The 21,033-nt window shown below is 35.7% G+C and overlaps 1 protein-coding gene across 9 annotated transcripts in view; it reads right to left on the bottom strand.

Annotated features, from left to right (window-relative positions):
• DIAPH2 (diaphanous related formin 2) overlaps nt 1–21,033 on the bottom strand; it is a 1,076,961-nt gene that overhangs the window by 504,697 nt on the left and 551,231 nt on the right. For all 9 annotated transcript variants that reach the window (XM_088834166.1, XM_055438268.2, XM_088834164.1 and 6 more), the window contains one exon: nt 8,356–8,485. In XM_088834166.1, the coding sequence (XP_088690292.1) occupies nt 8,356–8,485 (130 nt within the window). The remainder of the gene's footprint in view (nt 1–8,355; nt 8,486–21,033) is intronic.

Here is a 21,033-nt window from a genome sequence, read left to right as displayed (position 1 = left end):
CCGTGCTTACCAGATTCTACCAATTTCCCCTAGTGGTACAAGGAAATCTCCAATCAGGATAGGAGCTGCCTCTTCCTGTGACTCTGATGTGACTACAGAGAACTGGCTTTTTCATTTCCTTCATTCTTCCCTCTTCTCTTATTCTCCCTCTCTATCTTGACATTACTACTTAACATCAATCCTTGAACCTCTTACATCAAATATGTCCCTGTATTTTACTTCAGGAGTAAATCACATTATAACATTTGCTGTATGAATATTCACTTTTCAACCAGCAAGCTTGAATCCACAGTGAGATTAAAATGAGCAATATTCCCACATATCCTCTTTCCTGACATTGAAGCAAAGACACAATGATAACAATGACAGCAATGACAGGTTCTTGGTCAAAATTATAACTCAGGATGTGCTCAGGACATGTTAAGATTCAGTGATATACTAGACAGCATAATACTGACAGCAGCTATGGAAAAGATCACCCTGAATGTTTACATGGTATAAAACGTGCTTGATTTTTTTTTTCTTTTTAATACTAGAGCCTATCCATTCACTCTCACACTAAAAGACACTTTGATAAAATCCTTAAGTGACATACAACTTGCTGAAAAATAGTAATTATTTATAATACCATCAGATCAACTCTGAAAGCAATTATCTACACAATGCATGGGATCATTAAGCCCAGGTAAAAACACAAGTACCTATTGAAGTAACATGTAATAAATACCTTTCTCACTTTTCATCACTCATTACACATTTTAAAAATACAAATGACTGGCTTTTTTTTTTAATTTTTTTTAATCTTTTTTTAAAAAATTTATTCATTTTAATTGGAGGCTAATTACTTTACATTATTGTATTGGTTTTGCCATACATTGACATGAATCTGACACGGATGTACATGGGTTCCCCATCTTGAACCCCCCTCCCACCTCCCTCCTCATCCCATCCCTCTGGGTTATCCCAGTGCACCAGCCCCAAGCATCCTGTATCATGCATCGAACCTGGACTGGCGATTCGTTTCACATATGATAATATATATGTTTCAATGCCATTCTCCCAAACCATCCCACCCTTGTCCTCTCCCACAGAGTCCAAAAGACTATTCAATACATCTGTGTCTCTTCTGCTGTCTTGTATACAGGGTTATTGTTACCATCTTTCTAAATGGGGAGGGAGGTGGGAGGGGGGTTCAAGATGGGGATCACATGTACAGCCGGGGTGGATTCGTGTCAATGTATGTCAAAACCAATACAATATCGTAAAGTAAAAAAAAAAAAAAAAAGAAAGAAAAGAGATCAATAAAGATAAAAAAAAATTGAAACCTGAAAAAAACAAGATACAAACATGGAGACTAAACAAGACGCTTCTGAATAAACAACAAATCACAGAAGAAATAATAAAAGAAATCAAAATATACATGGACACGAAAGAAAATGAAACACAACAACCCAAAACGTATGAGATTCAGTAAGAGCAGTGCTAATGGGAAGGTTCATAGCAATACAAGCTTACCTCAAGAAACAAGAAAAAAGTCAACTAAATAACCTAACTCTAAACCTAAAGCAACTAGAAAAGGAAGAAATGACTAGCTTTTAAAAAGTGCCTTGTGGAAACATACATCCATGGTGCACACAGGTGACCTGCTGAATTCATTTTCACAAACTGAAAACACCCATGTCACTAGGATCCAGATCAAGAAATAGAATGTGATCAGCACCCCAGAGGCCCTCACGTGTTCCCTTCCAGACAATAACCCACCCCCCAAATAACAATTTACAATGATTTCTAACACCATAGATTAGTTTTGCCTTAAATAGCTAATTTTAAAGAAAAATTTTGAATACTACAACTAATGTGTAAAGTTGAATTATACATCTGCAGATATATTTTAGTTATTTTAAGTACCCAGAAAGTTTCACTGGGGTTAAATAAAGATAGCTAAGATCAGGTGGAGGTTTCAAAATCACTCACTGAGCTGAATTTACTATGCCAATAGGGTGTTAGCATCTCCCTTGAAAAAGCAGACTTATGATAACATACATTATTTCAGGAAGCATCACATCAGGATACAGCCATTATGCAAAACAGTTTAGGATACTGTAATGCAAAGAGTATAGGATCAAGGACCAAACTAAGAAGAGGGGAAGTGAGAGAACCCTGAAAGCCAAAACAATTGGGGAAGTCTTCATACCTTATGTTCAGAAGGGCTGAGAGAAGAGGGAGAACTTTCTGTTAGGAAAAATAGGATTCCCAGGAGGCGCTAATGGTAAAGAACCTGCCTGCCAATGAAGGAGACCTAAGAGATCCGGGTTGATCACTGGATCAGGAAGATCCCCTGGAGGAGGGAATGGCAACCCACTCCAATGTTCTTGCCTGGAGAATTCCATGGACAGAGGAGCCTGGCACACTTCAGGCCATGGGGAAACACAGAGTTGGACATAACTGAAGTGACTGAGCACACAAGTATGCAGGTGCTGAGACAGGCTGGGCAAGAATGTGGATATGAGACAGATGAGCTATGCATACAATTCTCCAGCAGAGATTCTGGGTTCCAGAAGCTAAAGTACCCTGACAATGTCTATAGGTCTATAAAAAAATGTTGACTTATATTGAAGCATTTAACATAAGTCCAAATGACCATAGTCTCTGCTCCCTTTCACTGTTCCCTGAAGATAATGTTTTTTAACATAGTTTTATCTAGAAATGAAAATGAATTAGATGATTTACATGTTATGAATTCAACACACTGGTTGGTAATGATAAGATTACTGATCAGCAAGAAAACATGACTTTCTGTCCTAAGTCCTTTTGACATTTCAGGTTGAAAATATATTTTCTATGCATGTGTTGAACTGCTGATAATTTGAACTCTTTTAAAGAAATTCATTTTGTTTAAGAGAAATTGGGGTGACTTGGTGAGAGTAAAGAAGAAAGAAGTATATCAAAGAGGAAAATGCATGAATTAGATTCCTTAAAACTTAAAATTTAATATTCCAAATTTTTACAAGATATTTATGGTGTCAATATGACAGAAGACAATTCATTCAGTAAAATTATTTGAAATGGTGGAGGAAAAGTCCAAATAAAGCTAAACAACTTAACTTTTTAATTAAAATGATGTAGCAGCAGCAGCAGTAATATGATGTATACTCAATTTTACTCAGACTATTAACATCTATGTAAAGTCAATCCTGTTGACATTTTGAAACATTGGTTTATCATCATTTTGTGCTTCTAAGATCAGAGCAAAACTCAAAGTATAAATCTGTTAGGGAATCCTATGGGTTCATACATCTTGGGTCCACTGTACCTTGAATCCATTAAACACAGTAGGGTTTTGTTCCATAACTCAAAAGATATTTCAATAAAATATCTAGCAGACACTATGAAAGTAATTTTTTCCAACCATTAGAATAAAAGAAGTTTCAGCAGTTAGATATTACATTAAGACAGTTGGCTGCCATTAGTTCCTATGAGACTTTTAATCCTTACTGTTCACCATAAACCTTTACAGTTTGGTGGCCACCGTAAGTTGAGATCTTCTCCATTAAGAGCTTGATTGTTTCCAAGTTTAACTTCCTCCTTGACAAAAGTAAAACATGGGCCAGGAAATACTGTTAAGCCCTGGTGTTCTCTTTATTTCAACTTATTTTGTTTCTCCACTTGTATTTAGAGTAAACTGTAATTTACAGGTTGCTATTCTCAACTTGCCAACTTCCCAAAATGCCATATTTTGAAATGTATGTGTACTAAAAGGAGACACAAAGATTCAATGTAATCAATTTTTTGAACATTTACTTCTCTCTGAGCATATATACGTCTCTCTGAGTTGCTATGCTAGCACTGAGTCTGTTGGGACAAACGGGGCATATTCCTTGCCACTTACGAACTCAACCTAGAAGGTACAGAGAGAAGACTACAATGAAATAAAAAATGCAAATGTGGTAGGTGCTGTATTACTAATAAGGCTAAAGTGCTGCTGTAACTCAGAGAAAGGAAAGGGTAATTCTGTCAAAATGGGGCTAGAGAAACTGGACCATGATACAGATGAGGTGGCATTTATACTCCAGTATATTTTTATTTGGTCAGTGTTGATTTTCTGCATGTTTTCCAATATGTAAATATGAATCTGTTATATATTTTAGACCAGAAAAGAATTAAAGTGGAACTGAAATATATGTGATAAAATAATAGACAAAAAGTCTGCAAACTTTCGCTGACTGTGTGATTGTGGGCAATTCCTTCATCATTTGAGGCCTCAGTTTGTTCATCTGAAAAATTATGAATTTGGACTAAATGCCATCTTGGGTCTCTTTTAGCAGGGAGTAGATTAAACTTTCTGTGAGCTCTGGAGTTTCAGAAAAGTATTTTTTCCTCCATTTTTTTTTCCTCCTTCATTCCCCAAATTCTTAAACTCTATGACTTTACTTTTTTCTTTTTCTTCATTTGATATATTTTTTCCCCTATGGTATTTCCTCTAAACTTTCATCATTATTAATCTTGTGAAGAATTCAGAATGGATAAAAAGCTAATCGGAGTTACTAATCTGACACGGAAAGATGGCAGACAGCAAAAGGTATGGTTGGTCATTAAAATTTATAATAGTGCATTTAAATCATAGGAAACTAACACTGTTTTTACAAAACTTAGTGGCTTCAAATATATTAATATTATTTTCCCTTCTTGAATGGAATAGTTTTAATTAAGTTTTCCTAATCCTTTTGGTTTAATCCCTGGAGCTGATTTATAAAACACTAAGGTTTTAAATCAAACTGTAAAAATCATCAAAGTTGAAACTTACAGTGATAGCCAGGGGAAGAGGGGGCTGGGGGGGAAACAATACAGGATTTATAAACTAGGTCTAGAAAACTAGCAATGCTTTAGACATTATAGATCCATAGGTCTATTAGATATAATTTTATATATATAATCTTTAAAATTAGTCACTGGGGAAAAGGTAATGGCAATTTATCAAATATATTTTCAGTATTTTACAAGCATTAGCTTCTCCATAGCAACAACTTTTATTTTTCTTTCTAAAGACTCATTGGTATGTCAGACATGAAGGAGAGGATCTGGAGATTTATCATTTAACCTAGAAGAAAATGACCACAGAAATATTATTTTGTTAATCCCCCTGGTAATAAAATTACAATGTACTATTTGATTCTGAACTTCATAAGAGTGATGAGATGATCTGTTTAGAAGGCACTCTCACCCCTCACTCTGCCTGCTTGCCTCCACGCTGCCTGCAATAATAACTAAATAGATAAATAAGTGAAACCAAAGCAAAACAAAACCACTTTCCAATTCTTTAGGCAATGCTTCATAAACTTTTCCCACCCAAGTGCCCCTAATGAAAGAGAAGATTGAATACGCTCCCCTAGCGATCTGTAGCAAGTGTGACATTTCTTTGAAGTCATCTGTTTTATTTTAAAAATTCATGTGAATTTTGCATTCCACTCCATAACATATATCTGTTTTATGTAAAAATGATGTGGTTTCCCATAATATCTTTGAGTTACAGAGCTCTAGGAAAATATGCTAAGTTTATACCATCGCCTTTCATCGTTCAAGATGCACATAAATTTTAGAAGGTTAGCTTTACAAGGAACCAAGGCAGTTATAAGATACATTTTTTCCATGGATCCCACATATTTCCGACTTTTAGTTTTCTTTTCACTTCAAGGTAATTTTTTCCCGTTTGTCAGTTACTTTGAGGTATAAACCTTAAGTAATGAGCTGAAATCCGTTTATTTGCTATTCCAGACTGAAGAGATCCTTATTCTGTTAAAATAGGTACTTAGGTTTTAATAATCAAAAAACCGAGAAGGGGGAGGAATACATATACTACTATATATACAAATCATAAACAACAAGGGTTTATATCATGAGGACTATACTCAATATCTTATAACATATAATGGAAAGTAACCTGAAAAAATATACACATATATATATATAACTGAATCACTTTGCTGTATACCTGAAACTAACACAATATTGTTAATCAACTATACTTCAATAAAAAAATGAAAAACAGAGAAATTTCAGAGGTGTAGGAAGAAAACAGAAAAGATAGATATTAGTAGTCATACAATCGTTCTTTAAATATGAAAAATATAAAAATAATATAAAAATCATTAACTAGTTTCAACTTTCCTGTACCACTCCAGTTTAAAAAGAAAAGTACTTTTTTCTTTGTATAAGCAGTGATTTCACAAGGAGATAGTCCATAATTACAGAAAATAATTACTATATAGTGTTGATCTATATTTATTTTTGCTGGGTGGCAGTGAATATAGATATGCTAGCTATATCCACAGTATTGGAGGTGACAGAATATGATTCAAACAGGACTGAAATCTATATTAAGCAAACAAACATGATAAACTTAAGCACCAAGGGAAAGCATTTAACTACAAAGAAGAAATTGGCTTGACTTTTCACACCACATTCTGGTTTTCTCTTGCAGTCTAATTTCACAAGTATTTTCTCATAGGGCTTAATAGTAACACATTAAAAAAAAATAAGGAAATGTATCCCGAACAGTGATTTGACAAATGTCAGGTGTCTTAGAGGACAGGGCACTTGAGATTCTCAGGCACAGGATGTAGCATGATACACAGAGATAGCATTATTAGAAAGAAATAAAATGGCTCAAGAGAAAGTATGTCTGGGCACACTGAAAGAAAACTAGAAGGAAACAAAAGGGGGATGCAAGTAAGTGGAATGTATGTAAGAAGTTCTTGAGTTGAGAACTCTCAGTCTGAATTTTATAAGGAAAGAAAAAGAACTATTCACAATAACTTGACAGGGGATTGCTGAAGCCCAAACATTAAGAAAGGAAGATTTCTTGCGACAGTCTTTGGAATACAATGACAATCATTTCATGAATACACGAAACCAGAAGTAAGCAAATATATCATAGAGATTTTGCTGTTAAAATGGATAGGAAGAAAGAAGTTGGTGAGATTGCAAAAGAAAACTATGTAAAGATTTGACAAAAGCCTGGATGTAGGAAGCAGAACTGAGTATAATACATACTTGGCTGAGAATGGAGGGATTAAGGTAGCCTTATAATTACTCTCCTCTAACAAGACAACAGTAGCAACAATAATATTCATTAAATTAAAGGAGTTAAAGACATACCATTAATTTCATTAAAGAAAAACATTGAGGATGTGATCAACAATACCAGAATGGCAGAGATGACCACTGGCCACTGAACAATGTTATACATATGACATTCTGGGGTTTATAGACACACTTTTTTTTATACTTCGAAGGACACGAACCAGTGTATATGGTTTGTAGTAAATTCAGGAAACATATATGCTTTTGAGTCCTTACTGAAAGTCCACAGAGTTATAGAGAAGTGGAATTGGGCTGCTCTGCTCAGTCATATCCGACTCTTTGCAACATTATGGACTGTAGCCTTCCAGGCTCCTCTGTCAACGGAATTTTCCACTCAAGAATACTGCAGTGGGTTGCCATTTCCTTCCCCAGAGAAGTGGAATTATTATAGTGCAATTTCAAATAAAAGCTTTACTGTTTAGTTTTCTGATCCAAGAGGAAAAATGTACTCCACATCTATTGTTTCACCTTCAAAAATACGTTTCCTTGATCCTTCCTTTCATTCACTTTTCAACTTCTGGCAAAAGTAAACACTAACCAACAAAGCTAATCAGTTCAGATTAAAGTCTGGAGACATTTTTCTTCTTCCTCAGTGACGTTTTCACCTATCCTAACACATTCAGTGCCTGTGCCTCGCTGATACTGTTGACTGTATGCACACCATATTCCTTTTCCACGCCTGTAAAAATCCTAATTTTCATACTTCACCCTTTTGGCCTCTTTCACTAGGCCTTCACTTAACTATCTTTTCAAAAGTATTTTCCCTCTCATCTAAACTACAGTCTATTTTCTTGTAGCACTTCTCATATTCTTCTGTTTTATATAGTATTTGTATATATGTCTTCTCTTCTAGATTTTAAATGCATTCTAGCAAGAGTTACCTCACAATCATTTTGATATTACCAACAGCCCCACAGTATGGTACTTTTGCAAACAACATACACTTAAGTGTTTATGAAATGAATGAACAAACATATTATCTGATCAGAGATACAAAAGCTTCAATAACCTAGAATCGCTAAAAAAAAAAAAAAAGTCAGTTAAAAGTAGGTTATTAAAATACATTATGTTGTCAAATGCAAACTAAGGAAAACTATTTTCCTGCTTTTCTTATATCAGTAACCAAACAAAATATATGATTAATGATTATAGATTACCATTTAAAGTATAATATTTAGGCAGGATGTAGTTTCAAACCAGTTATAAATCAATTACCTTTGCTTGCACTTTCTACATGTTCCAGTTCGTCAGTAAATTTCAGGATATCCCGGTAATTTTCCTCACAAATTTCAGCAAGAAAATGCAAGAGGGTGGTCTTTTGATCTGCTGATTTAGTATCTCGGATCTGAAATGGAATAATGATAGCTATTTTTAGTATTTTTCAGCAATATAAATATAGACTTTTACTTAAAGAGGTGAAATGAATGAATGAACTCAATTCATTATAATTAATATAACATTTTTTTTAATGTCTAGGGTAGTTCCTACTGGGCTGTAGTAACAATGCACTGGGTTCATTTTAACTCATTTTCAAAGAGAGAAAGGTGACCCAAAATATAAATAATAATAATAATAAACTTTCAGCTGTATTTCTTAAAATGTCTAAAGCATGATGGCAAAGTGAAGTATTCTTTCCATGAGAAAAGAACAACCACTTAAGTATTGATAATAATAGTCCAAGTTAATGCATGTTTCTCTTATCAGCATTTTGGTCTCTGTATTATCTCATAAATATATTCTTAAAAGCTGGATGCATCTATAAGGTAATATTTATTTCTAGTCATCATCTATGCAAATTAAAAGAGCAAGTGCATTGTATGCTCCATTACTTGCATGGGCCATCAAAAAAGAATAACTGAAAGCTTTTTAAGCTGATTTATAAACAGAATCTGACCACACAATCATGATAATATGTCAAATTTTATTTGTCTGCTTACACATTGTATCTTCTTTTCAGAGACAACAGAAAAGAGATGCTGCAGTTAGAATGATAAAAAACTTCAAAGTATAGGACAAAAAAAATCTATAATGAGAATCTAAGTATTTTCTTTAATATAACTGTCATACAAGACTAAGCTACAAATGAAATCAAGGATTTACTTAGAAACAAAGGACAAATACGGCATGAAGTATCAAGTATTCTCATTCTATTGGATGTTTTAATTCTATAAACCTTAGATGATGGGTTTGTCCACTGATGTCCATACTGATTTGAGGGTTTTAGCTTTAAGAATTACTGTTTAGAATAAATGAATATTCTTTACAAACAGGCTTATGAAAAGACTTGGAGGATATTTAGGTAATTACAGAGTAATTTAATCCTTATTGTTTTAGTGGCTAAGGAAAAAATAATCACATTTACTCAATCAGGTCCATACTTTTTGTGCTACAGTTTATTAGAACTGTTAGATTCCAATGATTTGAACAACTTAAAAGAAATGTTAGTCTTAAGGCTCAAAACAAACAGCCATAGGAGTCATGATGCTGGTAATTCAAGTGATCACAATGATTCGTTTTAGGATTTCTGGAATTACTACTTATCCAAGGCAGGTAAAAATATTTAAAATTTTGCATTATTATGCTGATGCACCACTTTTAAGTACTGCAAAGTTGAAATGACACAATTAAAGAATAAGCTATAAGAACAAAAAGCAACAAAAACCTAAAGAGCAATTTGTTTTAAGTCAGGTTCCCAGCTGTAGAAGACTGAATAGGAGGTTCACTTTCCTAAAGAGAGGTCTTTTCTTGAGATTAGTGTTATATGTTCACAAAGTGCATCCCTTTCAGAGGATGCTGGCTACTCCAAGCAATAAGGAAATAAACATTTTATTTTTTTTGTTGTTTCTTACAAACTAATTCCTAAATGTACAAGCTGGAGTTATAAAAGGCAGAGATTAAATTACCAACACCCACTGGATCAGTGAAAAAGCAAGAGATTTCCAGAAAAACATCTACTTTCGCTTTATTGACTACACAGATGCCTTTGACTGTGTGGATGAAAACAAACTGGAAAATTCTTCAGGAGATGAGAAAACCAGAGCACCTGATCTGCCTCCTGAGAAATTTGTATGCAGTTCAAGAAGCAACAGTTAGAACTGGACATGGAACAACAGACTGGTTCCAAATTGGGAAAGGAATACACCAAAGCTGTATATTGTCACCCTGCTGAATTAGCTTATATACAGAGTACATCATGCGAAATGCTGGGCTGGATGAAGCATAAGTTGGAATCAAGATTGCTGGGAGAAATATCAATAAGCTCAGATATGCAGATGACACCACCCTTATGGCAGAAAGTGAAGAACTAAAGAGCCTCTTGATGAAAATGAAAGAGGAGGGTGAAAAAGTTGGCTTAAAACTCAACATTCAGAAAACTAAGATCATGGCATCTGGTCCCAACACTTCATTGCAAATAGATGAGGAAACAATGGAAACAGTAAGAGACTTTAATTTGGGGGGCTCCAAAAATAATGCAGATGGTGACTGTAGCCGTGAAATTAAAAGACGCTTGCTCCTTGGAAGAAAAGCTATGACCAACATAGACAGCATATTAAAAAGCAGAGACATTACTTTGTCAACAAAGGTCCGGCTAGTCAAGGCTATGGTTTTTCCAGGAGTCATGTATGGATGTGAGAGTTGTACTATAAATAAAGCTGAGCACCAAAGAATTGATGCTTTTGAACTGTGGTGTTGGAGAAGACTTGAGAGTCCCTTGGACTGCAAGGAGATCCAACCAGTCCATCCCAAAGGAAATCAGTCCTGAACTGAAAAACATTAGGTACTTAAAGAAATTGACGGCACATCTTCCTAAAGAAAGGGAAATTGATCTCTATTTTACGAAATCTATGGAGACAAACTATTTACGCACAGAAAGACAAACACAGAGCCCAGAAATAAAAACCCATGCAATATTTTAGGACACCACACTGTAGAAGTATATCAGTTTTTTTCTTAAAAATTCACATGGCAAATACTGGAAAGGAAAAACACAAGAATAGAAAAACAGCACTGTGCTCGTATGGCAACCCTGTGGGTGATTTAAAAACTCCCTTTTTGACATGCATGCTTATAAGTGCTTAATTTTCAGAATTCTCAGAAGCGAAGCGTAACATTTCAGTTAAATATCTTTATCGAAATCAGAAAAAGTAGTCAACAGAGTTGCATGACTTTTCTAGATTTCTAACATTGCCTCCAAGACATGGACAAAGATGCCCACATGCTTAGCTTGTCAAGCTGTGAAATATTTTAGTTGGTATGGGAGATGACTTGCTAAATCTGTATTAAAATGTTTATTTTTAAAATAACCTTACACCAAGAATCTATCTTGTGGTTTCAAACTGTCAGGGAATATTCACGACAAATATGTGGTCTTTTTAAAATTTTTATCTATGTCCATGAGACTTAGACCAATCATTTTAAAATGAACATATAATATTAAAACATAAGGGCAAAGTATCTTTACATATTAAAGTATATTTACTTTGTATTATCAGGGCTTCAGTGTCTCTTACTGCATCTACACCATCCACACATTAGTCATCGTCTCTCTCAGGACCTATTGAATGTTTCAATGTCAAGTACAGAAGGCAACTAAGAACATTCACCTTCATCACTTCTAACGGCTAAAGGCATTTATCCAATAATTTGCTCTTCCAAGTGTACTCGCTAGCTATAGACATCTCCTGAGGTAGTATAAAGGTAACTTGAGTATGTTCAAAATCACTTCCAAAGTGTTTGGGTTAGTTTACTAATAAATAAAATTGACTTCGTTTTGATACCAGGTTAACTCAGTATAACATGCAAAAGGATGAACAAAATAACCCCCCTATAATCCTCTGTCTTGTACATATTTTCAAACAATATAATCACAAAAAGCTCCGGAAATTGGAATTATTTGAAAAAGCTAAAAATATTTTATAATATCTTAATAAAGTGAGCTATCATTGAATGATAGTAATAAAAATAGAGCAATTCACTATATTCACTGATTAAGTGCCAGTTAATAAACCACATAGTGATTTTAATTATAATCATCTGACCAATAAATGTTACACATAAAGATTAATAACTGAATTTATACTAACTGTATCTACCTAATCTTTAATAACTTTGTGAAACTGTACATGAATACAAAGTACCTTTAACAGAGTAACACATTTCTGTAGCAAATACTGATCATTCTTCTTTTCCATAATAAACAGGAGTGCTATATTATGATACTATTTATGATATATTTTTAATAATATATTTATATTATTATATATTATCGTATATATATTTATGATATTATTTATGATATATAAAGATACTATTTATATGTGATGTGTTCAAATACATGTCCAAAACTTTAGAGAGATAGCAAAATATCTGAATAACCAATTGCTTTATAAAAGATTTATTTCGTACACTTTCATTCAAGCCTGAAAACCTGCAGTCTTCACCCTATTTTTGAAATCAGCTGGACTGAACACACAGAAGGCAGCAAACAGCCAGAGTGCCTGAACCAACAACATTTTAATCATCCATGTCAGTCACACTCAATCTTTCTGCGAAGGATCCCTTCTATAGGTAATTTTCCCTTCTCCTGAGATTTAAGCCTATTTCTTCTTGCTCTGTGGTCAGTGAAAACTGAAAATAACTGGTCACAATCCTCTGTATAACCACCTCTCACAGAGTGAAAGCTCCCTTTCTCAGGTGTCCTATGCTCTTAAACCAAACTATTTCAGTACATTTAATCCCGCCACACAAATGTTAGTTTTTAAATGTTTAATTTTGTCAGGATGATTAGAACCATTCAAAGTTTCCATTGCAAAGTCTCCCTTCAGCTACTAGAAAAGCACACCAACTTCTTGCTTTTGCATTTAAGGCCCTTTCTCAGCTGACCCTTGCCTACGTTTCTAATGTGTCCCCTGCTGCTTTCTTGTACCTACCCTTCTCTTCAGCTTGATTACAACTGCTTGAACATGCCATGCGGTGTCACACCACTGTGCTTTTGTACATCTTGTGCTCTCTATAGACTCTCTTCCTCCTCTATCTGCCAAGTGAATATCTACTCAAATTTCAAGAGTACTCAAGTATCCCTTCCTTTCTGAAGACCCCGCTAAGGAATAATTTATTCCTTCCTTTGTTATTTTCCTTCACTGTAAACATTTCAACACAGAACTTTCTTCCAGTGAGTATGAGCTCTTTCAAGGGAAGAAACCCTGTTTCACTAATATTTATCATCCCCAGTACCTAGGAGCATCGTAGGACATACCTAGGTTGGCAATCAATGTTACTGAATGAAGATTTTTCTCCAAATAAATTCCCACCTGTGTAGACCATAGAACAATTCTTCTAAATTAAACTATACTCTTCTTCTGTGTGCATGTGTACACATATGCACGCACACACACACACACATATACACATACAGAGATATTGACCACAAAGCCCAGACTTTTTCAGGACACCGTATTTGTAGTGAGTTATCTGACAGGGAATGCCAGAACAAAGTCACAACGTCCCCTTGGGAAATGAAGCACTAAACGTTTATAAGGGGAGAAACAGGTTAGGAGCAAAGCAATTATGAACGTAGAAGTACATTCGATGATTCAGTGTGGGCTGGACACTTGAGATCAGAGACAAACAATAAATGGTACTTTCAAAGCCCCAAAAGTCTAGCATTTACAAGAAAACACAAATTATACAGAAAGGCGATGATGTAGAAGAGCAATTTTGCAAAAAGTGTCAAGGACTGATACAGCTAAAACGATAATGAGTACATGAAAAAAAAAAAGGCAAAGAGAGACAAATTGAAGACACACTGTGAAAACAAACAAGATTAAGCCACTGAAAAGAAATACCTGGGATGATTGCAAGGGAAAGATCAGACTCCAAAGTTTTAAATTTAGGTGATTAAAAGAATGGTTGTACTAGAAATAGAACTGCCATACACCCAGCAATCACACTGCTGGGCATACACACCGAGGAAACCAGAATTGAAAGAGACACGTGTATCCCAACGTTCATCGCAGCACTGTTTACAATAGCCAGGACATGGAAGCAACCTAGATGTCCTTCGGCAGACAAATGGGTAAGAAAGCTGTGGTACATACACACAATGGAATATTACTCAGCTATTAAAAAGAATGTATTTGAATCAGTTCTAATGAAGAGGATGAAATTGGAGCCTATTATACAGAGTGAAGTAAGTTAGAAAGAAAAACACCAATACAGTATATTAACGCATATATATGTAATTTAGAAAGATGGTAATGATGCCCCTGTATGCAAGACACAAAAGAGACACAGATGTAAAGAACAGACTGTTGGACTCTGTGGGAGAAGGCAAGGGTGGGATGATTTGAGAGAATAGCATTGAAACATGTATATTATCATATGAGAAATAGACAGCTAGTCCAGGCTCGATGCGTGAGACAGGGTGCTCAGTGCTGGTACACTGGGATGACCCTGAGGGATGGGATGGGGAAGAAAGTGGGAGGGGGGTTCATGATGGGGAACACATGTACACCCATAGCTGATTCCTGACAATACATGGCAAAAACCACCACAATAATGTAAAGTTATTAGCCTCCAAATAAAATTTTAAAAAAAGAGAGAAAAAAATAAAGAGGAAAAAAAGTAAAGAATGGTTGTATTGAGAAAGAGGTAACTCTCTAGAGTAAGCTGGCTTTGAGAAGGAGGTAGCAGTTCGTTTTTTAAACATTAAGTGGTAGCTATGTGGAGCTAAACTATGGAAGGTGGTGATGGCCATTCCATTCTCTCAGCTTCATTTTATCCTATATAACAATGCTTCTTAAACATCCATATGACCATGCCATTCTCTTCCTTCAAAAAAATAATGGTTCTCTACAACTCATATAAAGAGGTTCACATTTCTAATCAGAATAGTTATCAAGCATAGACTTTGAATTCAGACAGAACTGGGTTTGAACCTGCACTCTATATACCATTCACTACTTGTGTGACCTTCAGTCAATTCAGTTGCTCAGTCGTGTCTGACTCTTTGCGACCCCATGAATCACAGCACATCAGGCCTCCCTCTCCATCAACAACTCCTGGAGTTTACTAAAACTCCTGTACATCGAGTTGGTGATGCCATCCAGTCATCTCATTCTCTGTCATCCCCTTCTCCTCCTGCCCCCAATCCCTCCCAATATCAGGGTCTTTTCCAGTGAGTCAACTCATCGCATGAGGTGGCCAAAGTATTGGAGTTTCAGCTTTAGCATCAATCCTTCCAATGAACACCCAGGACTGATCTCCTTTAGAATGGACTGGTTGGATCTCCTTGCAGTCCAAGGGACTCTCAAGAGTCTTCTCCAACACCACAGTTCAAAAGCATCAATTCTTTGGCCATCAGCTTTCTTCTCAGTCCAACTCTCACATCCATACGTGACCACTGGAAAAACCATAGCCTTGACTAGACGGACCTTGGTTGGCAAAGTAATGTCTCTGCTTTTTAATATGCTATCTAGGTTGGTCATAACTTTCCTTCCAAGGAGCAAGCGTCTTTTAATTTCACGGCTGCAATCAGCATCTGCAGTGATTTGGGAGGCCCAAAAAATAAAATCTGACACTGTTTCCACTGTTTCCCCATCTATTTTCCATGAAGTGATGGGACCAGATGCCATGATATTCGTTTTCTGAATGTTGAGCTTCAAGCCAACTTTTTCACTCTCCTTTTTCCCTTTCATCAAGAGACTTTTTAGTTCCTCTTCATTTTCTGCCATAAGGGTGGTGTCATCTGCATATCTGAGGTTATTGATATTTCTCCCAGCAATCTTGATTCCAGCTTGTGCTTCTTCCAGCCCAGTGTTCCTCATGACGTACTCCACATATAAGTTAAATAAGCAGGATGACAATATACAACCTGGACGTACTCAGTTTCCTATTTGGAACCAGTCTGTTGTTCCATGTCCAGTTGTAACTGTTGCTTCCTGACCTGCATACAGGTTTCTCAAGAGACAGGTCAGGTGCTCTGGTATCCCCATCTCTTTCAGAATTTTCCACAGTTTATTGTGATCCACACAAAGGCTTTGCCATAGTCAATGAAGCAGAAATAAATGTTTTTCTGGAACTCTCTTGCTTTTTCCATGGTCCAGCAGATGTTGGTAATTTGATCTCTGGTGCCTCCGCCTTTTCTAAAACCAGCTTGAACATCTGGAAGTTCACGGTTCAAAGTCACTCTGTGACCCGGACCACCAACAGCACTGAGATCTTATCTCTAGCTATTATCCCTCACCAGCCCCCTTGAGCCTTGCTTGACTTCCATTCTGTTGCTCCTTGAATTTACCAGGCATGTGTGTCACTCAGAGCCTGTGCAAGCACTTTTTCACTGCCTGGAAGTTTTCACCAGCATGGCTAGCTCCTTCTCATCGTGCAAGATCTATACTGAAAAGTCACTTTTTCATTATGCTCTTTTCTAGTTACTCTATCAAAAATTGCAATCTATTCTCAAAACATCTCTTACCTCTTTCCCTCATATTTTTCTCCATAGCAATCATCACAAATATACTACTTATTTTTAAATATTTTATTATTTTTATTATAATAAAAATACTTATTTTTTAATTATCTGTCTCTCTCTGGTACAATGTCAGCTACACAAGTAGAGGGCATTTTTTGGTCTGCTTTGTGCACTTTTATATACTCAGCATCTAGAACAATGGCTGGCACAAAACAAGCACTTAATATATATTTACTGAATGCATGAATGGGTGAAGGTTTCCATTCATCTTCTTATGTTCTTCTTGACCTAAAAATGCCTTCTTCCTTCATCATGTGGTAGTAGCCTATATCTACTTTAAGGGGAAGGAGAACCAACATTTCTAACCTATCTATCACGTGCCTATGGGCCAAGTACTTTGATAAGTGTTTCAAATGTGTCATCTTTTGTTTAAAAAATCATGAAAATATTCAGTTATTAACAAGCACATTTTATAGGTAAGGAACCGAGTTTAGAGTGCTTAAGTATCTTGGCCTTGGTTAAGAGTTGGTGCCAAAATACAACATGTAACTTATGAACACTGGGTATCTATCACATTCTGCACTGAATTAAGTATCAAGGGTGATGAAGGTGATGGGACTGGGGGTCAGGGTCATTCAGGGAGAGCAGTGCTAATGATCCTCTCTGAACTTTCCTGAACATAATTAATAAATTTTGCTTTTATTTTGTCATAGTGATTGATATAAACTCTAGTTAAAGGATTTATTCCACAATATATCATTTTGTTTATACAAGGAGTCTCACCTACCAAACTGTGAACTACTTAAGAAAGAAGAAAAATATAATTTTGTTCAGTAAATGTTTGTTGAATGAATACACACTACAGAGAGCCCAAAGTTAATAAGAAGTGACTTGATGATTAGAGAAATCTTCCATGACCTTCACGCACAATTTCAATACATTGCCAGTGGTGCAAACTTAAAAAGATTGTATAGCCAGAAAAAGAAGGTAACATGTAAGGTAATTTATTAAAAATACTGGGGCAGATTCATGTCAATGTATGGCAAAACCAATACAATAATGTTAAGTAATTAGCCTCCAATTAAAATAAATTTGTAAAAAATAATACAAATATTGATTATGGGTAACAAATAGCTAGATAATAGAGGGGGCAGCAGAGCTGGCAGCTGGAAAATGGTGAAGCTAGTAACAAAGATTATTATGATTATTCCTCCTCAATAAGTTTAACATAATTAAGGCTGTGGGGATTAGGCAATGGAAAAATAAACATCAAAAATCATGAGAAAGGCAAATGGATAGGCATTGGCTATTTCACTCATTCTCACACCATGGTTCCTGAACCAATAGATTCAGCATCACCTATGAACTTGATCGAAATGCAAAAATGAGGGCCATGCATGAAATTGACTAAATCAAAAACTCTAAGGGTAGGGGTCTATCAATATATGTTTTAATATATTGGCCAAAAAATCCTGATAGCACGTCCATGTGACTGAGGCATGCTAAAGTTTGAGAACTACTAGACTTCTTCGAAGGAAATTTCTAGACAAGATGTTTTCCAGGGCCCTCTCATAATTACTTCCACATATTAAAAGTTGAAGTGCCAAAATAACTCCAAAGCTTACTGTTCATTTAAAACTAGAGAGGAATTGTCTAGCAATCTGTGACATCTGAAGGACACAATCACTCTGAACGTTCTTGATTAATTTATATTAAAAATGAGACTGATTAGTATCAGAACTTACCATCTACTCATCTAAGAAGTGATACCCAAACAGTACGTCCAAAGCTGTGAAGATTGTAAATACACTGTTCATAAGTCTTTAAAACTCTCTCTCATCCTTCACCTAAAAGTGTATTGAAAATATGGCTACATGATACTGCAGTGTGTCTTATCATCTGTATTATCAGTGTGAGGGGCTAGACAACCCAGAAGATCCTTCATGCCTTCCAACTGCAATTCAAGCTGCAAAACTCACTTATTGGCAAATCTGAATTACTGTTGAAATATTTGCTCAAGAATTTTGTATTAGAGTAACAAATCTCAATGCAAGACATCAGGTTTCAATGATTTCCACAAAAAGTCATGCCTTATGAATGTATTTCACCAGTTCTAATTTCTAGGCTAATGTGTACTGGCTCTAAGTAAACAAACGCCATGACATATTTAAGCAGGTTTAAAACTATTAAAACTTCAATGTGATGGAATATAAAAATACAACAAAGTAGTGAATATATAACAGAAAAGAAGCAGACTCATAAATCTAGAGAATAAACTAATGATTATCAGTGGGGAGGGGGAAGAGCACAACAAGGGTAAGGGAACTAAGAGGTACAAACTATTATGTATAAAAAAAATAAAATAAAATAAGCTACAAAGATATATTGTACAACAGGGGGAATATAGCAAATATTTAAAAATAACTCTAAAAGGAGTATAACCTTTAAAAATTATGAATCAGTATATTATAGACCTGGAAATTATATAATATCATATAATATCAACTAGAATAGAAAAAGAAAAACTTCAATGTGTGATAAAAGTTCATGTCTATAGATTATATCAGAAGGAAGGCCTTTTTAGACATGTCTGTTCCCTTTTCCCCTCGTGTTTATACAAAATGGCCACAATGAAACTCAGCAAACTTATCAACAGGTCCTTTACTCAGGAAAACTTAGAAATGCTTAATCCCTCTGCATCAAGGAAAGAGTTCTGACAGACAGCAACACAACAGGACCCACATTTATACTGAACTGTCCTTGGAAAGTTATGACCAACCTAGATGGCATATTAAAAAGCAGAGACATTACTTTGCCAACAAAGGTTCGTCTAGTCAAGGCTATGGTTTTTCCCGTGGTCATGTATGGATGTGAGAGATGGACTGTGAAGGTAGCTGAGTGCCGAAGAATTGATGCTTTTGAACTGTGGTGCTGGAAAAGACTCTTGAGAGTCCCTTGGACTGCAAGGAGATACAACCAGTCCATTCTAAATGAGATCAGTCCTGGGTGTTCATTTGAAGGACTGATGCTAAAGCTGAAACTCCAATACTTTGGCCACCTCACGCGACAAGTTGACTCACTGGAAAAGAGTCTGATGCTGGGAAGGATTGGGGCCGGGAGGAGAAGGGGATGACAGAGAATGAGATGGCTGGATGGCATCACTGACTCGATGGACATGAGTTTGAGTGAACTCCAGTAGTTGGTGATGGAGAGGGAGGCCTGGCATGCTGTGATTCTCTGGGTCGCAAAGAGTTGGACACGACTGAGAGACTGAACTGAACTGAACTGAACTGTCCTTGGAAAGAAAGGACATAAGGAAAAGCAGTGAAGGAATCTGGTAGAATCATTGGAATAAACCCAGCTAGACTACCAATACGACCAAATCATTCAACTTCATTTCTTTTAGCAGAAATGTTCCCTAATCATGGCTTCTTTTTCCCTATTATATTTTTATATTCATGCAACAGCTAATATTTAAGCAATCATGAATGCTCCAGTGCATATATCAAAACAACTGCTATTGCATGCCAGTTTTGGTACAGCACATGAATTCTAATGTTTGTCTCCTTTATTTAAGCAAAATTAAGTTCTGTTCTCTCTGCCAAGGGTTGTTTACAAATTATTGCTTTCTTCAATACCACCACACACTGCAATAACATTGAGAAAGATAATGTATTTTTAAGGATTGCAATTACCATAAAGACATTAGCTCTGTAGCAACGACCAGACAAGTTTCATACAAGCTTTCCTGGCTTAATTTCTAACTCTCACACCAAATGCTTTCCTGGTGCTACATGACCAGGGCTGACACTAATTCAGCCAAATGTAATATACAGTAGAAAGATGTCTTAATTCTTTATGGAAATGTGACTGTCCTTTTTTCTTTTAACATTCTTGATTTGAGTACTACAATGGTATTTCAAAAAAAAGGGGAACAGATAATATCAATTGTGTTAAAGTCAAGCAATTTAAGAGTTTTACACTTGTTTGCTTCATTTATAGCAGCAGTCTGGGAGAGGAGAGCTTAAACTTGAAAACCATGACATTGAATGGCTTAAAGACTAATCTCAATTGCCACCTTCCAGCCCAGCAGGGCAGTGGTGATGTCAGTTTCCAAGAGAAGACAAATTTTGCTTTCCTGTTCTTCCTGCTCCACCTCTCGGCATTTTTCTTTCTATCCCTAATTACTTATTCAAGGAGAATGTTCTGCATATGCATTAGCCTAAAGTAGTCAGCACCAGTGGCAAATCAACAACCATTTGTCCTAATTTGAGGCAAGACCAGAAAGAATTAATGAATCATGTCTATACTTTAAAAACTAAAGCTGTTATGGCACTTTCAAGTGCTCTTAATCAACCTGCCTATAAGTTTACCAAATGTAAGTTCTTCTGAGAATAGTCTGAACAAAAATCAAGTTATTCTAA

The sequence above is a fragment of the Moschus berezovskii genome, chromosome X (genome assembly GCF_049115385.1).
Source record: "Moschus berezovskii isolate FMDL1 chromosome X, NW_MosBer_1.0, whole genome shotgun sequence".
In the NCBI taxonomy this organism is placed as follows: Eukaryota; Metazoa; Chordata; class Mammalia; order Artiodactyla; family Moschidae; genus Moschus; species Moschus berezovskii.
This window is presented reverse-complemented; position numbering and strand designations above follow the sequence as displayed.